General features: G+C 33.4%; 1 protein-coding gene across 1 annotated transcript in view; it reads right to left on the bottom strand.

The window, feature by feature from the left end:
* Positions 1 to 19927, bottom strand: part of SYNE1 (spectrin repeat containing nuclear envelope protein 1) — a 593997-nt gene that overhangs the window by 273112 nt on the left and 300958 nt on the right. Inside the window, exons 50-55 of the mRNA XM_051997964.1 lie at positions 18620 to 18775; positions 12728 to 13019; positions 11815 to 11987; positions 10227 to 10536; positions 6342 to 6506; positions 1957 to 2313 (exon numbers count right to left, since the gene is read on the bottom strand). Coding sequence (XP_051853924.1) covers positions 1957 to 2313; positions 6342 to 6506; positions 10227 to 10536; positions 11815 to 11987; positions 12728 to 13019; positions 18620 to 18775 — 1453 coding nt within the window. The remainder of the gene's footprint in view (positions 1 to 1956; positions 2314 to 6341; positions 6507 to 10226; positions 10537 to 11814; positions 11988 to 12727; positions 13020 to 18619; positions 18776 to 19927) is intronic.

The raw sequence follows: 19927 nt of genomic DNA on the forward strand, positions 1-19927 counted from the left end.
AAGTAAATTATTTTCCTAAGTAGAAATGAATTATATTGAGCTGAAATGGAAAAATGGAAATCGGGTCTTTCAGCTAATGGAGGGCAGATGGTGTATATAAAATGAACATAGGAATAAACCTTACTTAAACAGAAATTCATTTAGAAATATTATTTGAGCTATTATGTTCATATTTACTGTTATATTTTAGTTTAAGAGTTTAGTTTGAAAGTATTACTAATGAGTATTCTATTATGCATATAACCAATAAAAACATACTATATAAGAAATCAAAAGCAATACCAATTAAAATTAAAAATATGCCAGAGATAAAATGCTTGCTTATTTAATTTTTAAGAATAACTTCCCAACATAAGAATATTAATAGTTCTTCTAAAATGTAATCTAAAAATGAACATTGATAACTTAGAAATTTATTTTCAAATTGTTCCTGCCTAACAATTTACTTTAAAAAATAATTCAGACTCAGTTATGTCAACATGAAATATTTTTATATGAAAGCACAGAACAGATTAAAAACCTAATTCTCTCTGCATTCTTTTGTGCTCTTAAAGGTCAATCTTTCCATGAAGCATATCCATTTTATACTATTTTTATCAATGTTATCTATAAAAGCAATTGATTATGAAAAAGTAATGATAATTTGAGTATGAAAGAATTCTTACAAACTTTTTATTCCAAGATTAGATAGAATTTTCTTATTTTCTAAAAGAAGGAGACTAGTTAATTTACTTAATAAAGCTGATCAAATGTAACAGAAAGTATATATTAAGTCAAGTCATTTTTCCCTATTAAGAGTATATTAACATTGATTGATTATTTATGATATGGCAATTTCCTTAGTCCCCTTTATCAGAACTGAATGATAGCCCCTAAAATCTGAATGACAAAAAGGGTTTGAAAGAGCCAGTTTAAAAAAAAAAAGGAAGCAGAATGAGTTACTTGAAAAGTCTTGTTTAGTGACTAATCTCTTCCATCAAAAATAAAGCTATAATTATTCCTTTCCTCTCTGATAATATCTGAAGTAATAGAAATGGAAACACAGAAGTTTCCTTAAGCTTCCTTATAAGGATAGCTATGATTCATTATTACACAAAACTGCACATTTCAATTTCATAGAATCTAGTTAGTAGTAAAACAAAATGAAAGAATGGTAAAAGTTCATTTTTTTTTAAAGTTAGTAATCTTTTTTTTTTTTTTTGCTATTTTCTATCTTTTAGCCCAAATAAATAATAATTAAAGCAAAACAGAAGACAGATACAGACACAGACAGACAGACATGTATGTGCGCGCATACACACACACACACACACACACATACTCCCACAAACAGGAAGGGAGAGAAAGAGTGGGGATGAAAGAGGAGTTCTTTTAACAGAATAATTCAATTACAGCTGTCAAGAACCACAAATAGGGCACTTAGCAGGGCAATCACTCTCCATTATCTCTAAAAGAATCCGATTGTCCATTCTGTGTTACAATTCAGTACTCTAACACTGTAAACACACACACCAGGAACTTATGACCATTAGTCTATTTATGCTTCTTCAGAGAGGCCATTTTTGTATGTGTGTCTAAATGATCAAACATATTACAACCTCTTATCTCAGGGGAAGAAGTAACTTGCTTTTAGTTACTTTCCCAAGACACATTATGCCTCTAAAAAGAACTTTTTTTGTAACAAAGTTTGCTTTATGAGAATGTTTGAAAGTCCCTAACGTCTTTGTGTGCTTTCAAGTTTCAAGAGCTTAAAACTATTTAAAACTCAAAACCGTTAAGTTTCAAAACTTTAAACTGCACCAAGACTTTTGGGACACCACACATAAACTGATCTAGCTTGGCATCCAAATATTTTATTCTGACAAAGTCTATTTTAATTCTCTGTTAGCAAATATTATTTGTAGCCTAGGAGAACTTAACCCATTTGTAACATAACCACCAGATGGAGAAACCTACTTTTTCTTGGTGCCAGCAATCCACTATTTCTTGGTCTGTATTCTTTCCTTCCAAGAGAACTATTTGCTGAGACCAGGTTTCCAAAAGGGTAGTGAAGTGCTCCAAGGCCTGCTCAAGCTGGGCCACTTGGGCTGTGAACTCCTGCTCCGATAGGGCCATTTGGGTAACGAGATTCTCCAAGCAGTCCTGTGTTTGGAAAATGCTGTCTTCCCACTGCTTCCAGTCAGAGCGAAGGGCCTGCATCTCTGTGTCCATAAGTTCACACCCACTGGCAGCTGTGCTCTGTTTCACTGCAGGAGCCAGCAACTCCACTCTGTTTAGGCGGCTTGCACCAATCTGTCTGGAATCTATCAACTCCTGTAATGGAATATTGCCATGGTAACCAAGAAGGCTCTGATTCACTTTAGCTGAACATTTCTAAATTGGTGCATGGAAGGACCCCCATCCTGCTAGGAACTTCTAGCAAGTGTATCATAGGGAATGGGAAGCATTTTATCCACCCACCTATCCACTCCTCCCCCACTCCTTAAATTGTAGTAGGTGGAGATTGTCAACATTTGAGAGGAAACTTTAAAAATATAACTTCAGGAAGCTCTGATATCCTGAAATAGACAAAGCAAGTACCCTGAAAACAGAACATTGTTAAAGAATCCAAACATGTTTTGATTGTGATTAAAATACTTTCCTTGTGGCATTCTGTGTCAGAAAATAAAGCTGCACCATTTTTTTTTTTTTCTGGGTTGAAGGAAATATAAACAGGAACGGCAGAACCAGTGTTTTTGCACTTGGTCTGAGTTGCAGTCTCATCTCACTTCACAAGACAGCAGCTCATATCATATTTCACGACATTACAGGAAAGCAAAGTCATACACTCACATGGTAAATCATAAGCAAAACTTAGGCCTATATAGTGCAGGCAATAAAAGAAATACGCAAATTGTAAAATAGACTTTCCTATTCAAAACACTTATTTTCTGAGTGAACTATTTTCTGAGAACTACAAAGATAAAAAAAAAAAATCAATAGAAATATTTAGCTAAAAGTTCAGTATCATTAGTTGGTCTGGGTTTATTACGGCTTTTCTTTTTATACATAGAAAAATTTCAAAATTGAAAAGATGCCTTAAGAGATCAACTAGTTCTTTTTTTTTTAAGGAGAAAAATGAGATTTAGTGAGGATTAGGTCCTTATGGTCACAAGGGTAAAATGATCTTCTGTTTCCAAGATTAGTGGTTATCTATATGATTTATGTTGTTTTCCAATAGTTACTTTAATTACTAGATCTTGTTTTGCTCTTTTCACTTTTATTCATGACTTCCTAATTCATATACCAGACAACTCCACAGCGATGGAAAGGAACAGAATAACATATTAAAAGGGAGCTAATTTATATATATATATATATATATATATATATATTCACATGCTTTTCTCAGTCCCCATCGAGAAATTGGAGATCGAAATGTTAATTTTAGGGGATACTGTACAGATGAAACACAATTAAAAGTTGAGTAAGAGAATATAGGTGATTTAAAAAAAAAAGCCTTGGTTAGTATTATTGTCAGCTAAATTGTTTGAATTTTTGTTTTTAAAATGATTCTTAAGATAGCAGCAGGGTAGAAACAATACACTATTTGACTCAGAGTCAGGATGTCTTGGTTTCAAATCTTTCCTTAAACAATTAATAGTAGGATGAGACCTGAGGTAATCTCAGCTATGAAATAAGGATAACGATAATAGCAATATGTCTGTTTTGAGGATTAAGGGAGATACTCTAATTTTGCTTCTGACCTGGAGTTCTGGGTTCCTATAAATTCCTATAAATTCTCCAATATGAACGAGACCTAAAATGGTATGTTAACTTCCATCCCTTTCCTCCAAATCTAAGAATCATAATCAAACCAATTCTACCATTTCTAGAAAGCATATGTCTATCAACTAAACTATGAATTCACTCACCATCTCTGTGACTTCCCAAACCAAAACAATCTTCCTGAGCTACTATTCTATATGTATGGTTCCCCCCATTATAATGTAAGCTCTTTAAGGGATGAGACTGTTGTGTTTAAAAAAAAAAAAAGTATAACCCAGTTCTTAGCACTATAATTGACACATAGTGAGACCTTAATAAATGTTTTTCTTTTTTGTCATTCATTCAAATTACTGCTGTATCCAAATAGGAAGAAAATTACTAATAAGATCAAAATTAGAGTGGAAGTTATAAATTAACAAAAAAAAAAATTGTGTGTCACCAGACCTATATTCTAAAGCTAGTACACATGCTACACATACATTATTGCATAAAACTGATCATGTCAAATGATAATAATATCCATAAGAAAGTATTATGTCATGTATTCTAGATTTAGAGTTAAAGGGAACTTTACAGGTCCTTGAATAAAATTATTTCATGTGAAAAAAATGAGGCTTAACACTCATGAATTTCTGAGTCAATATTTGAAACCCGGGCTTGTCAATTATACCAGTATATCCATTACATTACATATACAAGTATATATACAAGCATATACATTACACTATATATACTAGGCTCTATTAGTATAAAAAAGTCATAAACACAGATTTAACAGCCAGTTTCTAACATATATCAAGTTTTGGCCTTTCCCTGCAACACTTTTATTGAGGAGCTACACTGCCCCTCTTTTTATTACAGAATTTAAGAAAACAATTTGGGAAACAAACACAATATTTATATAACGAGAGGCTTATTTTTTCACTTCATTTTTTTAATGGTCAATTTTCATTCATAAATAATTTTCATAATTAGAGACCATAGAGTGCCAGTTTTCAAATATGTATCCAAACAAATTTCCCACAGTGATACAGATTCTCACAGTTATGTTCTGCATCAAAATACTGTAATCCAGTATTTTTTAAAATCTCTCTACAATTGCCCTTTTCTCTACTTCTAATCAAATTGCACTTGGAATGATTGACCATAAGAAATATAAAGGTTGATATAAATGCTCCTCATTTCACTATAATGGATAGTTTTAAATGATATATAGTTTACAAGCCTCCTATTTAAGTGACTTCCCTCTCCCCCCCTTTGAAATAGATTTATATTTTAACTTACAGTTTTTCATACTTTACTAAAGAACTGTGAATCCTGTGTTTGGACTGATAGTCTTCTTCCTTGGAGTCTTTTCTCAACAAAGAACACTTCCCATGACTAGCTCAGGCATGTTTTAAACTACTTGGTTTAAATTAAATATATATATATATATATATATATATGTGTGTGTGTGTGTGTGTGTGTGTGTGTGTGTGTGTGTGTGTGTGTATGTATGTATATATATGCATTTTTCCTTCATTCTTTCTCCAACTTGAAATTCAAAATCCTTCCATGAATTTTATTTTTTAAGTAGGCAGTTAAGGTATTTGGGAACAATTTCAGGCAATCTTTTCCAGAAAATAGTGAAAATCATATTTAATAGTTAAGATGTGAGCAGATTTTCAAAGGAATTTGTTAAAAGAGGGAGTTTAAAGGAATGCAATCTTGTTTGCAGTGGTTACAGTTACTATTCAGGGACTTTAGATGCTTGTTCTGAATTGCAAGGTATAGTCATTTACATCCCAAATCTGACCTCACCTGATTTTTGACTAAACCATTTTACTGCCTCATCTCATTCATGTCCTCACAATAATAAATCATTTGGCAAAATCATTGATGAATCCATCTTGGACTAGCCTTTCTTATAGAAAATCTTCTATTTCAATTTCAAGAGAAAATAGGAAAAAAGTTGACCTTTATACCCCTTTTTCTACACTATATCTGTACTATTTCTTACCCAATAAGTCAAAAGGATGTGGAGGATCTTCACATCCTTCACGGTGTGATGAAGGACTGGCAAATTCTCTCAGATTGCACTATAAATATATATGTCAATGTTAGAAGATAATATTGATCCCCTGCAAGAGACTATCTTTTATATGGTATCTCACTGTTGGCTACTGTAGCAAAACCAGACATCTACAGTGACATTACCAGTTTACTATTCACTTGCACTTATTAGATTACCTAACAAAGAGTTTCCTTTCACTGCATTAGGAAACAGTATCTGGATTTCTCAGCCAGCCCAAGTGGATTTATTTTCCCACCCATTCACACCACAGTTTTCCAACAAGCATTGCTGCATACTGGAACATAAAGGAACAATGTTGTGTTTTGTTCACACATGTAATATCTTTTTAAATTCCCCTTTTCTCCTGCATACTCATTAGTAATCTGACACTGGGAAAACTGTGCTTTAAATTGGGTAAGTGCAATGTGATTTCAAAAAAATGGAAATGTATCTATTATGAAACTTGCTTTAAAAAATTATACCCTTCATCTCAGGCATGTTTTATTCATGGAATATGGACCTTAATTTTGGATAACTTTTTCTGGATGGCAGAAGAATCTCCTGATGCATCTGACCAGCGGTGAAGGTCTTCTTTTGCTGAATGGAGCCAATCTGTAAATTCATGAACTGCATCCATGTACATGAGATGGTCCTTCACAATCTCTTCTACTTTCCTCATTTTTTCCTGACAATGAAAGAGAAAACTGCTTAGAATAATAAGTTGTTGTTGGGATTAATGAATTAACCAAATATATTAGTTTATATTTTCTAACAAATCTCAATAAACTATCCATTTGATCTTTTAAAAATTTTTGCAGGTATCTCAAATATCTCAAAATAAAGAATGCAAATGTAAAAATTTGAGGAAGAGGCAATATTTTTCTACATATACCAATATATATAACTTGTTCTAACAAGCAATAGCAAGATTGACACAAAATAAATATATTTAATAGAAGTTGGTTGGTAGCCAATGAATAGAATAATATATAGTTGAAAATATAATGGAAATACTAATGGTCTTGGAATCAGGAAGCCAGGAGCAAAAGTTCTAGTTTTAGTTTATATATATTAAATATACAATATACAATTAATATATAAGCTATTTCAATTAATATGTCAGGGCTTCAGGAAATCAATAAGACTATAAATTACTGATAATTTCTGCATCAGAGAAGGGAATCTCCATATCAGGAGTTTTCTATATAAATTAAATCAAAGATGTAGCTAGAATGTGAAGTGCAGTTACACTGAAGCCAATCTGTGAATGGCCTTAAATGGCAAATTGAGTAATCTGTATTTTATCACAAAGATTAGTGGGAATCCTTGAAAATTTAGGGAGCAAGGGAAGTTACACAGTCTCAGCCCCAGCAGATCAGAAGCCATGGGAGCCACTGCATCAGCACTGGCAGTAACTATTTCCAGAGCTCTTAGCCTACAGATGGGAAGAAGGTCAAGCAATTGGTAAAAAGGAGATTACAGGAGTCTCTTTGCTAGCACTGAGACAGCGTTCTTTTGCTTTTCCTATATTCTGTTCCAGGTTGCAGTCCTAGGTGGTAGTGCCAGGACAAGGAGGAGCACTAGCATAGCAGAGGCTGCAGCTATAGATGAACAGGGACCCTACTAAAAAGCTTCAGGCAGAGAATGCTTGGGGTCACTCACAGACCAGACTACTAAGGAGAGGAGTAACATACATCTCCTCGCTTGATTCCACTTTTGAAGAATTGAAAACTTACAGATCCCTAGAAATATCTCTAAAAACAGATAAACAACAGTTGAAAACAAAAACTCTGCTTGGGACAATGTATCCCCTACCCTGGAAGCAGAGTCCTTTTTTAAATAAAGACTTAAAATAACACATTGGGAAAATGAGCAAACTACAGAAAGTGATTTTGAAAGAGCCATCAAGAAACATCAAAACACATGCTCAGAAAATAATAAAGTCAAAGTTCCTACTTCCAAAGCCTCCAAGAAAAATGTGAATTGGTCTCAGGCTATGGAAGAGCTCAGAAAATGTTTTGGAAAATCAAGTAAGGGAGGAGAAGAAAAATTTGGAAGAGAAATGAGAATGATGCAAGAAAGTCATATAAAGCAAGTCAACAACTTGGTAAAGGAAAAACAGAAAAATACTGAAGAAAATAAAATGTCAAAAATAAGACAAGGCCAAATGGTAAAGGAAATAGAAAAATTCAATGAGTAGAAGAATGCCTTAGAAAGCAGAATTGACCAAATGGAAAGAGAAGCACAAAAATTCAATTAAGAAAAAAAACCTCCTTAGGCCAAATGGGTAAAGAAATCCATTGAAGAAAACAATTTCTTTATAAGTAAAATTGGACAAATAGCAAAGGAAGTACAAAAGCTCCCTGAAGAAAATAATTCCTTAAAAATTAGAATTGAAAAAGCAAAAGTTAATGACTGTGAGAAATCAAGAAATAATCAAACAAATCCAAAATAATGAAAAAAATAGAAAACAATGTGAAATATTTCATTGGAAAAACAACTGACCAGATCCAATAGAGATAATTTAAAAACTATTTGATTAATTGAAAGCCATGATCAAGAAAAGAGCCTAGAAATCATCTTTCAAGAAATTATCAAGGAGAATTGCTCCAATAATCTAGAACAAGAGGATAACATAGAAATGGAAAGAATTCACTGATTACTCCCTGAAAGAGATCACAAAATGAAAACTCCCAGTATCAATGAAAAATATACTGTCCTAGAAAGATTCAAGAGACTTAGGTGATATCACTATACATTATTATTAACTTAATAATGATAGTGATACATGGGATAAGATGGCAGGAAAATATAATGTTGGAGGAGATGTGGGAAAACTGGGACACATACATTTTTGTTGAAATTGTGAACTAATCAACCATTCTGGAGAGCAATTTGGAACAAAAATGTTCATGGCAGCCCTTTTTATAGGGGCAAAGAATTGGAAACTAGGTGATTGTTCATTAGTTGAAATTGGCTGAATAAATTATAGTATGTGAATGTCATAGAATATTATTGTTCTATAAGAAACAATCAGCAGGATGATTTCAGAAAAGCCTGGAGAGACTTACATGAACTAATGCTGAGTGAAGTGAGTAGATTGAAGAGAAGATTGTACACAGAAACAACTAGATTATATGATGATCAATTCTGATGGACCTGGCTCTTTTCAACAATGCGGTGATTCAGGCTAATTCCAATATACTTGTGATAGCGAGAGCCATCTGCATCCAGAGAAAGAACCATGGGGACTGAATGTGGATCACAACATTGTATTTTCACTTTTTTGTTGTTTTTGCTTGCTTTTATTTCTTTCTCATTTTTTCCTTTTTGATGTAATTTTTCTTGTGCAGCATGATAAATGTGGAAACACATATAGAAAAATTGCACATCTGCTTTTCTTATTAGCACAACTCACAGAAGCCCAGAAAATCATATAGCTGAAAGGGACTCACTCCCTTCCAGGTCAGCCTCACTGCAAATACCAACTCTTCCAATTTCCTCAGCTTAAAGTAGTTTATTCTTCCTCAAGTATGCCAAGATAGATTGATAAAGCATTTTTAAGCACTTGTTTATTTATGTCAGACATCATGTCAAGAATATTTATTGGGATCTATCTTTTCCCTATCATGCTCTACCATGATTGATTTATTTATATTGTATAACCCCAATTAAACTACAAATTCTCAGGAAGTAAGAATTATATTTCTTTGGAACTAAAAGATGCTGAACACAGCATCTTGGTGTGGGCATTTAGCAAATGTTTATAGAGTTGGTTGAATTACTATAGTTTTGTTGTTATTTGTTTCAGTCACATCCAATTCCTTATGAATCATTTGGTATTATTGACAAAGATACTGGAATAGTTTGCCATTTCCTTCTCTTCCTCATTTTACAGATGCAAAACCTGAGGCAAACAGGATTAAGTGACTTGCCTAGAGCTAGGAAGTATCTGAGGTTGGATTTTAACTCATGAAGATGAGTCTTCTTTATTCCAAACTCAGTACTCTATCCATTAAGCCACCTAGCTGTCCAATAAGTGTCTGAGACCAGTTTGAATTCAGGAAAATGAGTCTTCCTGACACCAGGCCCAACACTCTATCCACTGCTTGATGTAGTTTCCCCTAATATAGCATAAAGTTAGATTAAAGAAATTGAAGAAGAGAAAGAAAAAAAAAAAACAAACAAAAACCAGAGTTATTCCAAAGTTTAGGAGTGTACTTCAACACATATATAAGAAATTAGTGTCATGATAATATTTTGCTCAAGGAAAATACTGATGATTTTAAAACTAGCTAATTTTCCTAATATTCAGCCATTATGGATTCCAGTTAAGAAGGGGAAGTTGGCCAAAGCTGACTGCTATCTGAATTTCTTTAGTTGATTAAAAAAAAACGTTATCTACCTTTGCAACAGTGCTGAGATCATTAAACTGTATTCTTAGTTCCTCCTGAGCAGCCTCATTAAGTGAATCATCCTCAGTTTTCTCATAGAGCTCTATGGATTTTTCAATTACATTATGAAGGGCAGCAACATGATCATCTGCCTCTGAAACAATAGATTGAAAGTGATCCAGAAGGGAAAATTTCTCCTTCAGTCCCTTCTGGGGCTGTAATGGGTGTTCCACTTTGTGATCTACAGATTCCATCCATTGTTCTAATTGGATCTTCTTCTCCATAAAATCATTCCACAAGATAATCACAGATTCCAAAGAGCTAAAACAAACAAAAAACAATTATATTGATTGATAGTTGATTTTCTTGTTAGTTTAAAATAAAAAAAAAAAACAGTAATTTTTTTAAACTGCTAACTATATGCCAAGCACTGTGCTAATTACTAGAAACACAAAGAAAGTGAACAACTATAACCCTATTATTATTAATCAAATAATGAAGAGCAAAATGAACAGAACCAAGAGAACATTATATGCAGTAAGCAATATTGTTTTAAGAACTAATTTGAGTTAATAAGCCATTTTGACTACTACAATTACTCATTAATTACAAAGGGCACATAAAGATCCAATCTGCATCCAGAGAAAAAACTGATAAATAGAAGGATGTATAAAATGATTTTATATACACATGCACACGCACATATATTTGTGTGTGTTGGTAGCCATCTCTAAGAACATGGAAGGAACAAGAAAAAAAAAGAAAAAAGGATATTTACATGATAAATTTATTATATATTTAAAAGAATAGCAAGTTGTATCTGGTAGATTTGCAATTTCACATAAAAAAATTTAAATTATATTATGTTATGGAAATGTTTGTGTTATCCCATAAATGAAAAATAAAATAAATTATTTTTAAAAAGATTATATTCTGCATAAATCAGATGAAACATATTACTTCTCTGTAGAATAATCTAATATCCCATACATGGCAATGATTTTTTTAAATTTAATTTTAACTAATTTAAAAATGTAAGTAATTTAAAAAAAAATTACTGAAATTCTGCCAAGTTTCACCCTGAACACCTGGTAAATTAAATCCCAGGTAATCATCTTTAGTTGGTAGGTAGCTCCAAAACATGAAGCTATTTACTTGCCTTAAGTAGAGAATAGAAATACCACCCAAGTGGTGTCTGTTTTGTTGGGAATCTAGAGATTTAACTATTTGGTAACTTTTCTGAATATACTGTTAGCTTTAGATCCAAAATTGGATATTAAAGCATTGGACTGATATTTTTACATTGGATATTTGTGCCTTAATTGAATGTAGTGTCTCAGACTTACAAATACTTGCAAACTCTTAGAAATTGCTCTTTTTATCCATGTTAGTAGCTCCAGTTAGTGCCAGCTTGGCTCTGTGATTCCTTTTTGACAGACAATTTGTGCTGTAATATTATGCAATGTGCAAAGAAAAAGAGACACACTGCAAAGTCATTCAGCTGCTCACAGTCTTCCAAAAACATGTTGATTCCAACTCATAATCATACTCAGTTAATTCCATCTTACTGAACTTCAGCAAATGCAAGAAAAAACAAACCTCTGAGCATGGATAGAAGTGACCATGACATTATTCCATACTTCTTTAAGTGTCTGTAGCTGAGTCTGAATCACCTTCTGGCCTTCTTTGTTGCTGCTTTTCAAGGCCTGTTCTCCTTTCCCAATGGCCATATTCAACTTCACTTCACCTTCACCTTTCATCAAAAGTATCTCCTATAAAAAGAGAATAAATATTTAAAAGAACTTGCAATAATTTTCAAGCACATTATTTACGTATTTACATTTAAGTTCTTCATTGTCTAAATATTCATGATTCTTAAGCAGAAAAAAAGAATACTATACTATATATCAAGTCACAGAACAATTTACTATTCAAGATTTTAAACAAGCAATGCAAAACTAAAACTTCTCAAGATAAAATGATCTGCTAAATGGATATGTATGATTAAAGCTATTAAGATAAATTATTAAATATTTACTTGATAATTGTTTTCAAAACTAAGAATGTGAGTATAGAATGAAATCACTGGCAGAAGGGAGAAGCAAGTTCTAATGCAATTGGAAAATTTGGTTTTAAAAAGTGCCCAAGAACCTAAAATACACTCCATTTTAATAGGAGAAAACAACTAACTATATCTTCTCTCTTCTTGCATTCCCCTGAATGGGTAGTTCCTTCCCTTTGATACTACTTATCTAACATATTTTATCTGTACATCAGTTGCATATTGTATCCTCCATTATAAATGTGAATTCTTTAAAGGAAAAGACATTTTTTGGGGGGGCCTTTCTTTGTAACCACAGTATTTAGCCTAGTTCTTGGCACAGAATAAATATTTAATAATGTTTGTTGGCTTGTTGACTCTTCAGAATAAATACAAAGATAGATGGCTAACTGGCTAAGTATGAGTGCATTTGTATGTCTGCAGTGTTTTTATTTGTCAGGAATCATATACCTGGATTTGTAACAGTCGTTTCTCTAAGGTGGCTTTGCTGCCAATAGTGCTTTCTGCAGAAGCCAATTTGTCTTGAACATCTTTTACCCAGGACCACATGCCTTGAAGGGCTTCTTCGAGGGCCTGGTGTTCCTGCAGAGCTACTTGGCAAGTTCTTAATTTATCCTTCGTCATTTTGAGCAAGTTCTGATAACCAGTGAGGAGTTGTGCAGCCAGACGTACTTCTTTTCCAGCCCCGTGTCCTTCTTCATTTAAAATCTGCCCTCTCTGAGAAAGCTTATCAAGAGACTCTCTAAAATTATGGGGGAGGAGGAAAGAAATTTACATTCAGGAATACATAAAGGCAATTAATGTTATTGAAGTAATGAGGAAGTTAGTCAGACTATGAGGAAGAAAAGAAGAAAATAAGAATTCATTAAGTGCTTTTTATGTGCCAGGGACTGGGTAAAACTTTTTATAAACATAATATCATTTGTTTTTCACAACTCTACACTGTTGGTGCTATGAATAGCCCTGCTTTACAGAGGAGGAAGTTGAGGCAAACAAAGCTTTAAAGTATTTTTCAAGGGTCATACTAGCTAGTCAAGTGTCTGAGGTCACATTTGAACTTTTTGATTCCAAGCCCAGCCACTCTACCTACTCCAACACCTTTTTATCATTTACAGTACTAAACACTGTGCTAAAAATAACAAGAATCATTTATTAAGAGGTAAACCAGGCATCATGCTAAGATTTGGGGAGTCCAAAAAAAGGGCAAAAGCATATTTCCCACCCTTGAGAAATTCAAATTCTAGTGGGGGGAAATGTAAATAAAAGAAAAGAAGGAGGAAAAGGAGAGGAAGGAAAAGAAGAAAGAGAAGAAGGAGAAGAAGGAGGAGGAGTAGAAGGGCAAAAAAGAAGAGGAGAAAGAGGAGATGTTCTTTTACAAAGGTGGAAACTGAAGCTTTGTGAATGTTGTGACTTATAGCCCCATAGTTAATAAGTATCAAAAGTAAGATTTGAACTCAGATAAGATTTATTCACTAAACCATACTGACTCTCCAAGTATAAATAGAAATAATAAAAATACAGGGTTAAGTATAAATTAACAATAAAGGACAAAAGCACCAGAAGGGCCATAAGGAAACATATAACTAATTCTCAAATTGTGGCATATAGAAGTACCCTGGTGTTTAGAGAAAAGGGAGATCACTACGGGCCTGAATGATCAGGGAAAGGCATTAAAAAATAGGCAACAAGGGAGAATTGTGGGAAGTAGGTCAGACAATTCCAAGCACTCTAGATTTCCCCCACAAACAAAACAAATTTCACCTTAGGGTGAGCATAGACTGGTGAAAAATAATTAAGATTTGGGGCAAAACAAAAAAAATTGTCTTAAGACAATCCAAGAAGCCTCAAAGAAAGACTTGCGGAATGGAAGATTAACTGGTATGAAAAATAAATAGCTCCTCTAAAACAGCAAACGAGAAGCCGGGAGGCTAGCTGGGTTCAGAGGTAGCCTCAATCCCAACTACAGGAACTTTCACCTCCAGGACAACATGGGGAGTCAGTATTATGAGTCCTGGAAAATTGGGGGAATATCTGTTGATAAGAAACACCAGACTCAGCTGTGCTTCTGAGACATGGTCCTGATAAGAAAATGTTATGCCACAGTTCTCTTTTATTGTCCTGAATCAGTTTCCCTAATTATCCTGACTCAGTTTTCCTAATTGTACTGCCTCAGATTATAATTATTCTACTCAATCGTGCAAAACCACCCTTCTCTCTCTTAATCAGAATATTTGATAAGAATAAAAGATCTTATATTTTAGAATATCAGAATACCTCTCCCCATCCCAAGCTATCAGAATATCAGATACCTTTTTATCAAGATGCCTCTCCCCTTCTCTGGGGTGCCTCCCCCTATTATGTCATCAGTTTACCCCACCCTGTCAGAGTCCAGTTCCTCCTCTCAGCACCTTGACTCTGCCCTGCCTCACGTGTATATATGTCATGGAGAACTCATGTTGTTTGCTGGATTCTTGGAGAAGATAGTTTCATTTAGCCCTGGGATCAAACCATGGATCTATTTGATCGCAGTAAATCTCTCCCTTTTAAATAAATTATTAAAGACCCTCTAATCTCTATCTTACCTCAGTTTCTCCAGCATTACAAAAAATCCAGCACATGTAATGAGTGCAGAAGCAGTGGGCCAATGAAGCTCCTGACTTCAGGCACTTACAGGGAGGTGGAGTTCTTCCTTTTTAGTTCCAGGCCAGAGGGAAGAACAGAAATGAAATGTTTCACAGGCATGCCCCTCCCTGCCCCTCCCCCCCCACACCCCAGGAGTTCAGCGATTACATTATTAAGTTCTTATTTATTTAAAAATGAGCAGGCAAATGAGAAAGAACCCAACCATAGAAAATTATTATTGGAATAGAGAAGTTTGGGGTTCATTTTCAGAGGAGGATACTGAAGCTAAAAAAAAAAAAAGCTTCCCCTTTCCCAAAAAGTAATATTAAATAGATATCTGACTAAAAAATATTTATAAAAGAACTTTAAAAAGGTTTTTAAAGTCAAATGAGAGAGATTGAAGAAAAACTAAAACATATCAACAAGAAAAAGTCATCCAACTAGAAAAAGAAATCCAGAATCTGAAAGGGAAAAAAAAATGACTCTTTGAAAATTAGAATTGAGCAAGGGGGAGGCAATGACATTATCAGAGACCAATAAATAATCAAACAAAATAGAAAGAATGAAAAAATAGGAAAGAATATGAAACATTTTAGAAGAAAAGTATAGATCTGGAGAATAGATCAAGAAGAGAAAACATCAGAATAATTCAACCAACCTAAATCTATAACCAAAAAAATTCTGGACATAATAATATAAGAAATAAATAAACTGTCCTGCAATGATAGAAAAAGAAGAGAAAGTAGAAACTGAAAAATCCATCACTACCTCAAAAAAATTCCACCTAGGAAAACATATAGAAATATCACTGCTAAATTTTACAAACTCCTAGATTAAAGGGAAAAAGCAATAACAATAACAACAAAACAATTCAAATATGCTGCAGCTACAATAAGAATTGCACAAGATTTATCAACAGCTACAAGAAATGAACTTAGGTTCTGTAATACCATAGATCAATAATTAAAAGAACCTGAGTTGTGGTCAAAAATATCATAACAGCAAAATCAAGTAGAATATTGAATGTGAAAAAATGGACATTCAAACAACTGTTAGATTTTCAGAATTTTGTCTCAAACAACCAAACAATAGAAAATTTAACCTGTAAAAGACAACATTAAAGACTAATTTCAAGGGACTTAATAAGGACAAATTATTTATATTTTATAAGAGGAAATGTAAACCATGTCTAAAATTGACTTCAGTATTCGGGTAGGCTATGGACAGAAAATGCCATCTGCATCCAGAAAAAGAACTATGTAGATTTAATGTATATCAGCACATCCTATGTTTACTTTTTCTTTCTTTTTTTTTTAATCTCTTCCCATGTTTTTCCCTTTTACTCTGATATTTCTTTCCCAACATGATTCATAGTACATATAAATGTATATTAAAAATAAATAAATTTACTAGAGAAATTTTTTAAAAAATTGTGTAATCCAAAAGAAATATTAGGGCAGAGATGAATATAATCTGACTCTAAAAAAAGAAAACCATATAAGAAAAAGAAAAGATTGTAATTATGCTATAGGAATGAGAGCTATGAGAGCAAGAAATAACACAGGAATTAGACAGAGGCTGGAAGTTCTGAAAACCTATTTGCTTCTGCAATGAGTTAAAAAAGGAACAATACACACAGAGTGTGTTTATGTATATGCATATATAAGTATATGTGTAAATGTGTTTGTGTGTGTATGCAAGTATATACATACATATATACACATGCATACTTATATACATATACACACATATATATATAAACAGATAGATAGATAGAGGTACACACACATCCCCTCTCTCCCCAAAAATGATATAGCACCTCCAAGAGCAATAAAGAAATAAGGAAGGAGGGAAGAGGGTAAGGTGGAGTAAAGAAAAGTGTTTACATTAATGGGAATGGGATAAGGTATGTCGATTAGTAGGAATGGGATAAAGAGGGAAGGAAAAGATGGGGCGATGAGAAGAAAAGGGAAAGATCCATGGGTCAGGGAAGTTAAGTATTGCTAGGCAAGTAAAGGAGTGGAACAAAATTAGAAAATTTAGTAGGGACAGAAAATAAGAGATATACATAAATACAATACACAAACACAACAGGAGTAGAATTTATTAGAGGAAAAAAGATGGGGTAGTAATTATTGATCTCAGACAAAGTTAAACTTAAAGATCCAATCAAGAGATCAATCTATATGAGTATGGCTGGCATTTTTTCATTCTGAGTCCCTCAGACTCATCTTGGACCATTGTATTACTGAGAATAGTTATGTCATTCACAGCTGTTCAGCTTATAATGTTGCTATTACTTTGGTACACAGTACTTTTCACTTTGCATCAGCTCATGAAAACCTCTCCAAGTTTTTATTAGCTTATCATTTCTTGTAGCATAACAATATTTGATCATATTCATAAACCACAATTTGTTCAAATATATACCAATTTGGGTCATTATCATAATTTTGAATTTTTTGTTCCCAGAAAAGAGCTGGCACAATATTTTTGTACATATAGGTCCTTTTTCTTTTCTGTTTTTTATCTCCTTTAAAATATAAATCCAGTAGGGATATTGCTAATCCAAGGGAATGCATGGTTTTGTAGTCCTTTGGACATAGATCCAAATTTTTCTAAAGACACTCCAAATTTCACCATTCCACCAACAGGGCTTCAATGTCTCATTTTTCCCACATCACCTCCAACTTTTGTCATTTTCTTTTCTGTCCTACTAGGCAATCTAATAGGTATGTGGTGGTACTTCAGAATCGTTTTATTTTGCATTTCTCAAAATAATAGGGAGAACTTTTTTTTTTTTTTTTGGTATGGCTATTGATAGCTGTAGATAGATATGGTTATTTGTTCTTGTTGTGCCACAGTTCCCTTTTAATGTCCTGACCCAGTTTCCCTAATTGTTCTATTCAGTTACTCTGCCTCAGATTGTATCCATTCTCTCTTAATGTTTGAAAGGAGAAAGGTCTTTTATTTTAGACCTTAGGCTATAATCATTCCCTCTTAATGTTTGATGGGATAAAGGTCTTTATCCATTTTAGACATCATTAGAATATCAGGAGCCTCTCCAGTATCTCCCTCCATTTTGTCATCCTAGGTGCCTGCCTCCATTATGTCATTTTCATCCTAGGTTCTTCCCCCCATTAGGTCATCCCCACCCAGGTACTCCCCCCCCCCCCATTATGTCATCATTCTTGTTATCTTATAAAAGAGTCTGCATCTGACATTCATGGCTGGATTCTTTGAGATGATAGTCTCATTCAGCCCTGGGACCAAACCATGAATCCATTTGGTTCCACCTCTCCCATTTAATAAATTATTACTCTCTAATATCTATCTTGCTCAGTTTCTCCAGCATTACATTCTGAAAACTTCATATGATTTGATGACTTTTTTTATTCTAAAATTCGAAATCTTACTTTGATGATTTGGCTCAATTTTCAATATGTTCGAAAAATGAAGCGTTTGTCAGAGAAATTTGCTTCAGATTTCCCCCCATAACTATAGGCAGGGAAACCAAGACCCTGACAGGTTACATGTTCAAGGTCAAGGAGAATGTTATAGACAGGACAAGAACCTAGATCTCCTATTTAAAATAATCTTTCAATATTACTGCAGTGTCGTGAAGGATATAATGTAAAGTTTAGCTTCACATTATACATTTAGAATCAGATACATAAGGGGAAAAGTCCACAGTAAATGGTACAGATTTTTCCATTATACCTTGCGGCTAGCAGTTCTCCCAGAAACATTTCAATTTTATGAACTTCATTTTTCTTCTCAGGAATATGCTGTTTATACTCTCCAAGATTTTCTGTGCTCAATCTTTCCTCCATTTCATGAATCCACAAACTGAGTTTTTTGTGCTGATCTTCAAAACTATAAGACCAAAAAATAAGCATTTTAGAAAAATAAATTATTAGATTTCTACTATAATATTCTGTAATATTTCTTATTATATTCTGTAATGAGATCTTATGATGGTTTTAGTTATACAGAACAGGAAATTAAGAACTTTTATAACTCTAAATTAGGGAATCATAAAATTCTAGAGTTGAAAGAGATCTCAAAAACTATCTAGTTTAATGCATACCTGTAAAGGAATCCCTATTGTAAAACAGTTAACAAGTATGATCACCACTGGAGGAACTCCAATGAAAGGAAACCCCTTACCTCCCCAAGTAGTTGTCTATTTATATTTTTAAAGAATTCTATGAAAACTAGAGAAAAGAGACAGAATTAAGAATAACCCTGTCCAAATCCTAGGAACATAGTATCTAGACCAGCCATCTAATTAAACTTCCTTATTTTGGATAGGAAGAGACTGGGAAAGAGGTGAAGCAACTTGCCCATTGCTGCAAAGCAAATAAATAATGTAGGAGAGTTAGGATTTGAACCCAAGTTCTCTGATTCTTAATTCACTGTCCTTTCCTGTCTCTCATTAATTAATTATTTGGGTTAAAATGTATTAAAAATTAAAAGAAAAAGAAATTCCTATGGAGAAATGATCATCAAAGCTGATCTATAATAAATAAAGCAAGCTCAGAAGATTGTTCATCAAGTCAAAAACTTGAAAGCAGAAAAAAAGAGCTTATTCCCAATAACAATGAACTCTTTAGTCACCATGTAATCTGCTAGAATCCCAGAATTAGCAAAGTCAAGCATCACTGAATGTAAACAAGGGGCAGGTTGAAGAGGCAGAAGAAGCTGCTGGAATCTCAATGTGGCTACAGTAAAGTCAGTACTACACAAGTTCTCAAGAATTCAAGTAGCAAGTGGAGTCAATTCCGACACTCTGTCACCTTCAGTATTCTAAATTATTGGAACATTGGTTCTCTCCTGTATTTTCTGTTTCAACTCAAAGAGTAAAGAGGGACTTAATATCCAGTTTAATGAAATCTAGCAGAGATATAATGAATTTGACACATGGCATTTGTCATCAGAACCAGTGCATGTAGATATTTATATTTTTGACCATTGATCAAATTGTTTATTTAAAACAACCAAAGAAAAAACAACTCTGCAATTAGA

The sequence above is a fragment of the Antechinus flavipes genome, chromosome 4, assembly GCF_016432865.1.
Source record: "Antechinus flavipes isolate AdamAnt ecotype Samford, QLD, Australia chromosome 4, AdamAnt_v2, whole genome shotgun sequence".
In the NCBI taxonomy this organism is placed as follows: Eukaryota; Metazoa; Chordata; class Mammalia; order Dasyuromorphia; family Dasyuridae; genus Antechinus; species Antechinus flavipes.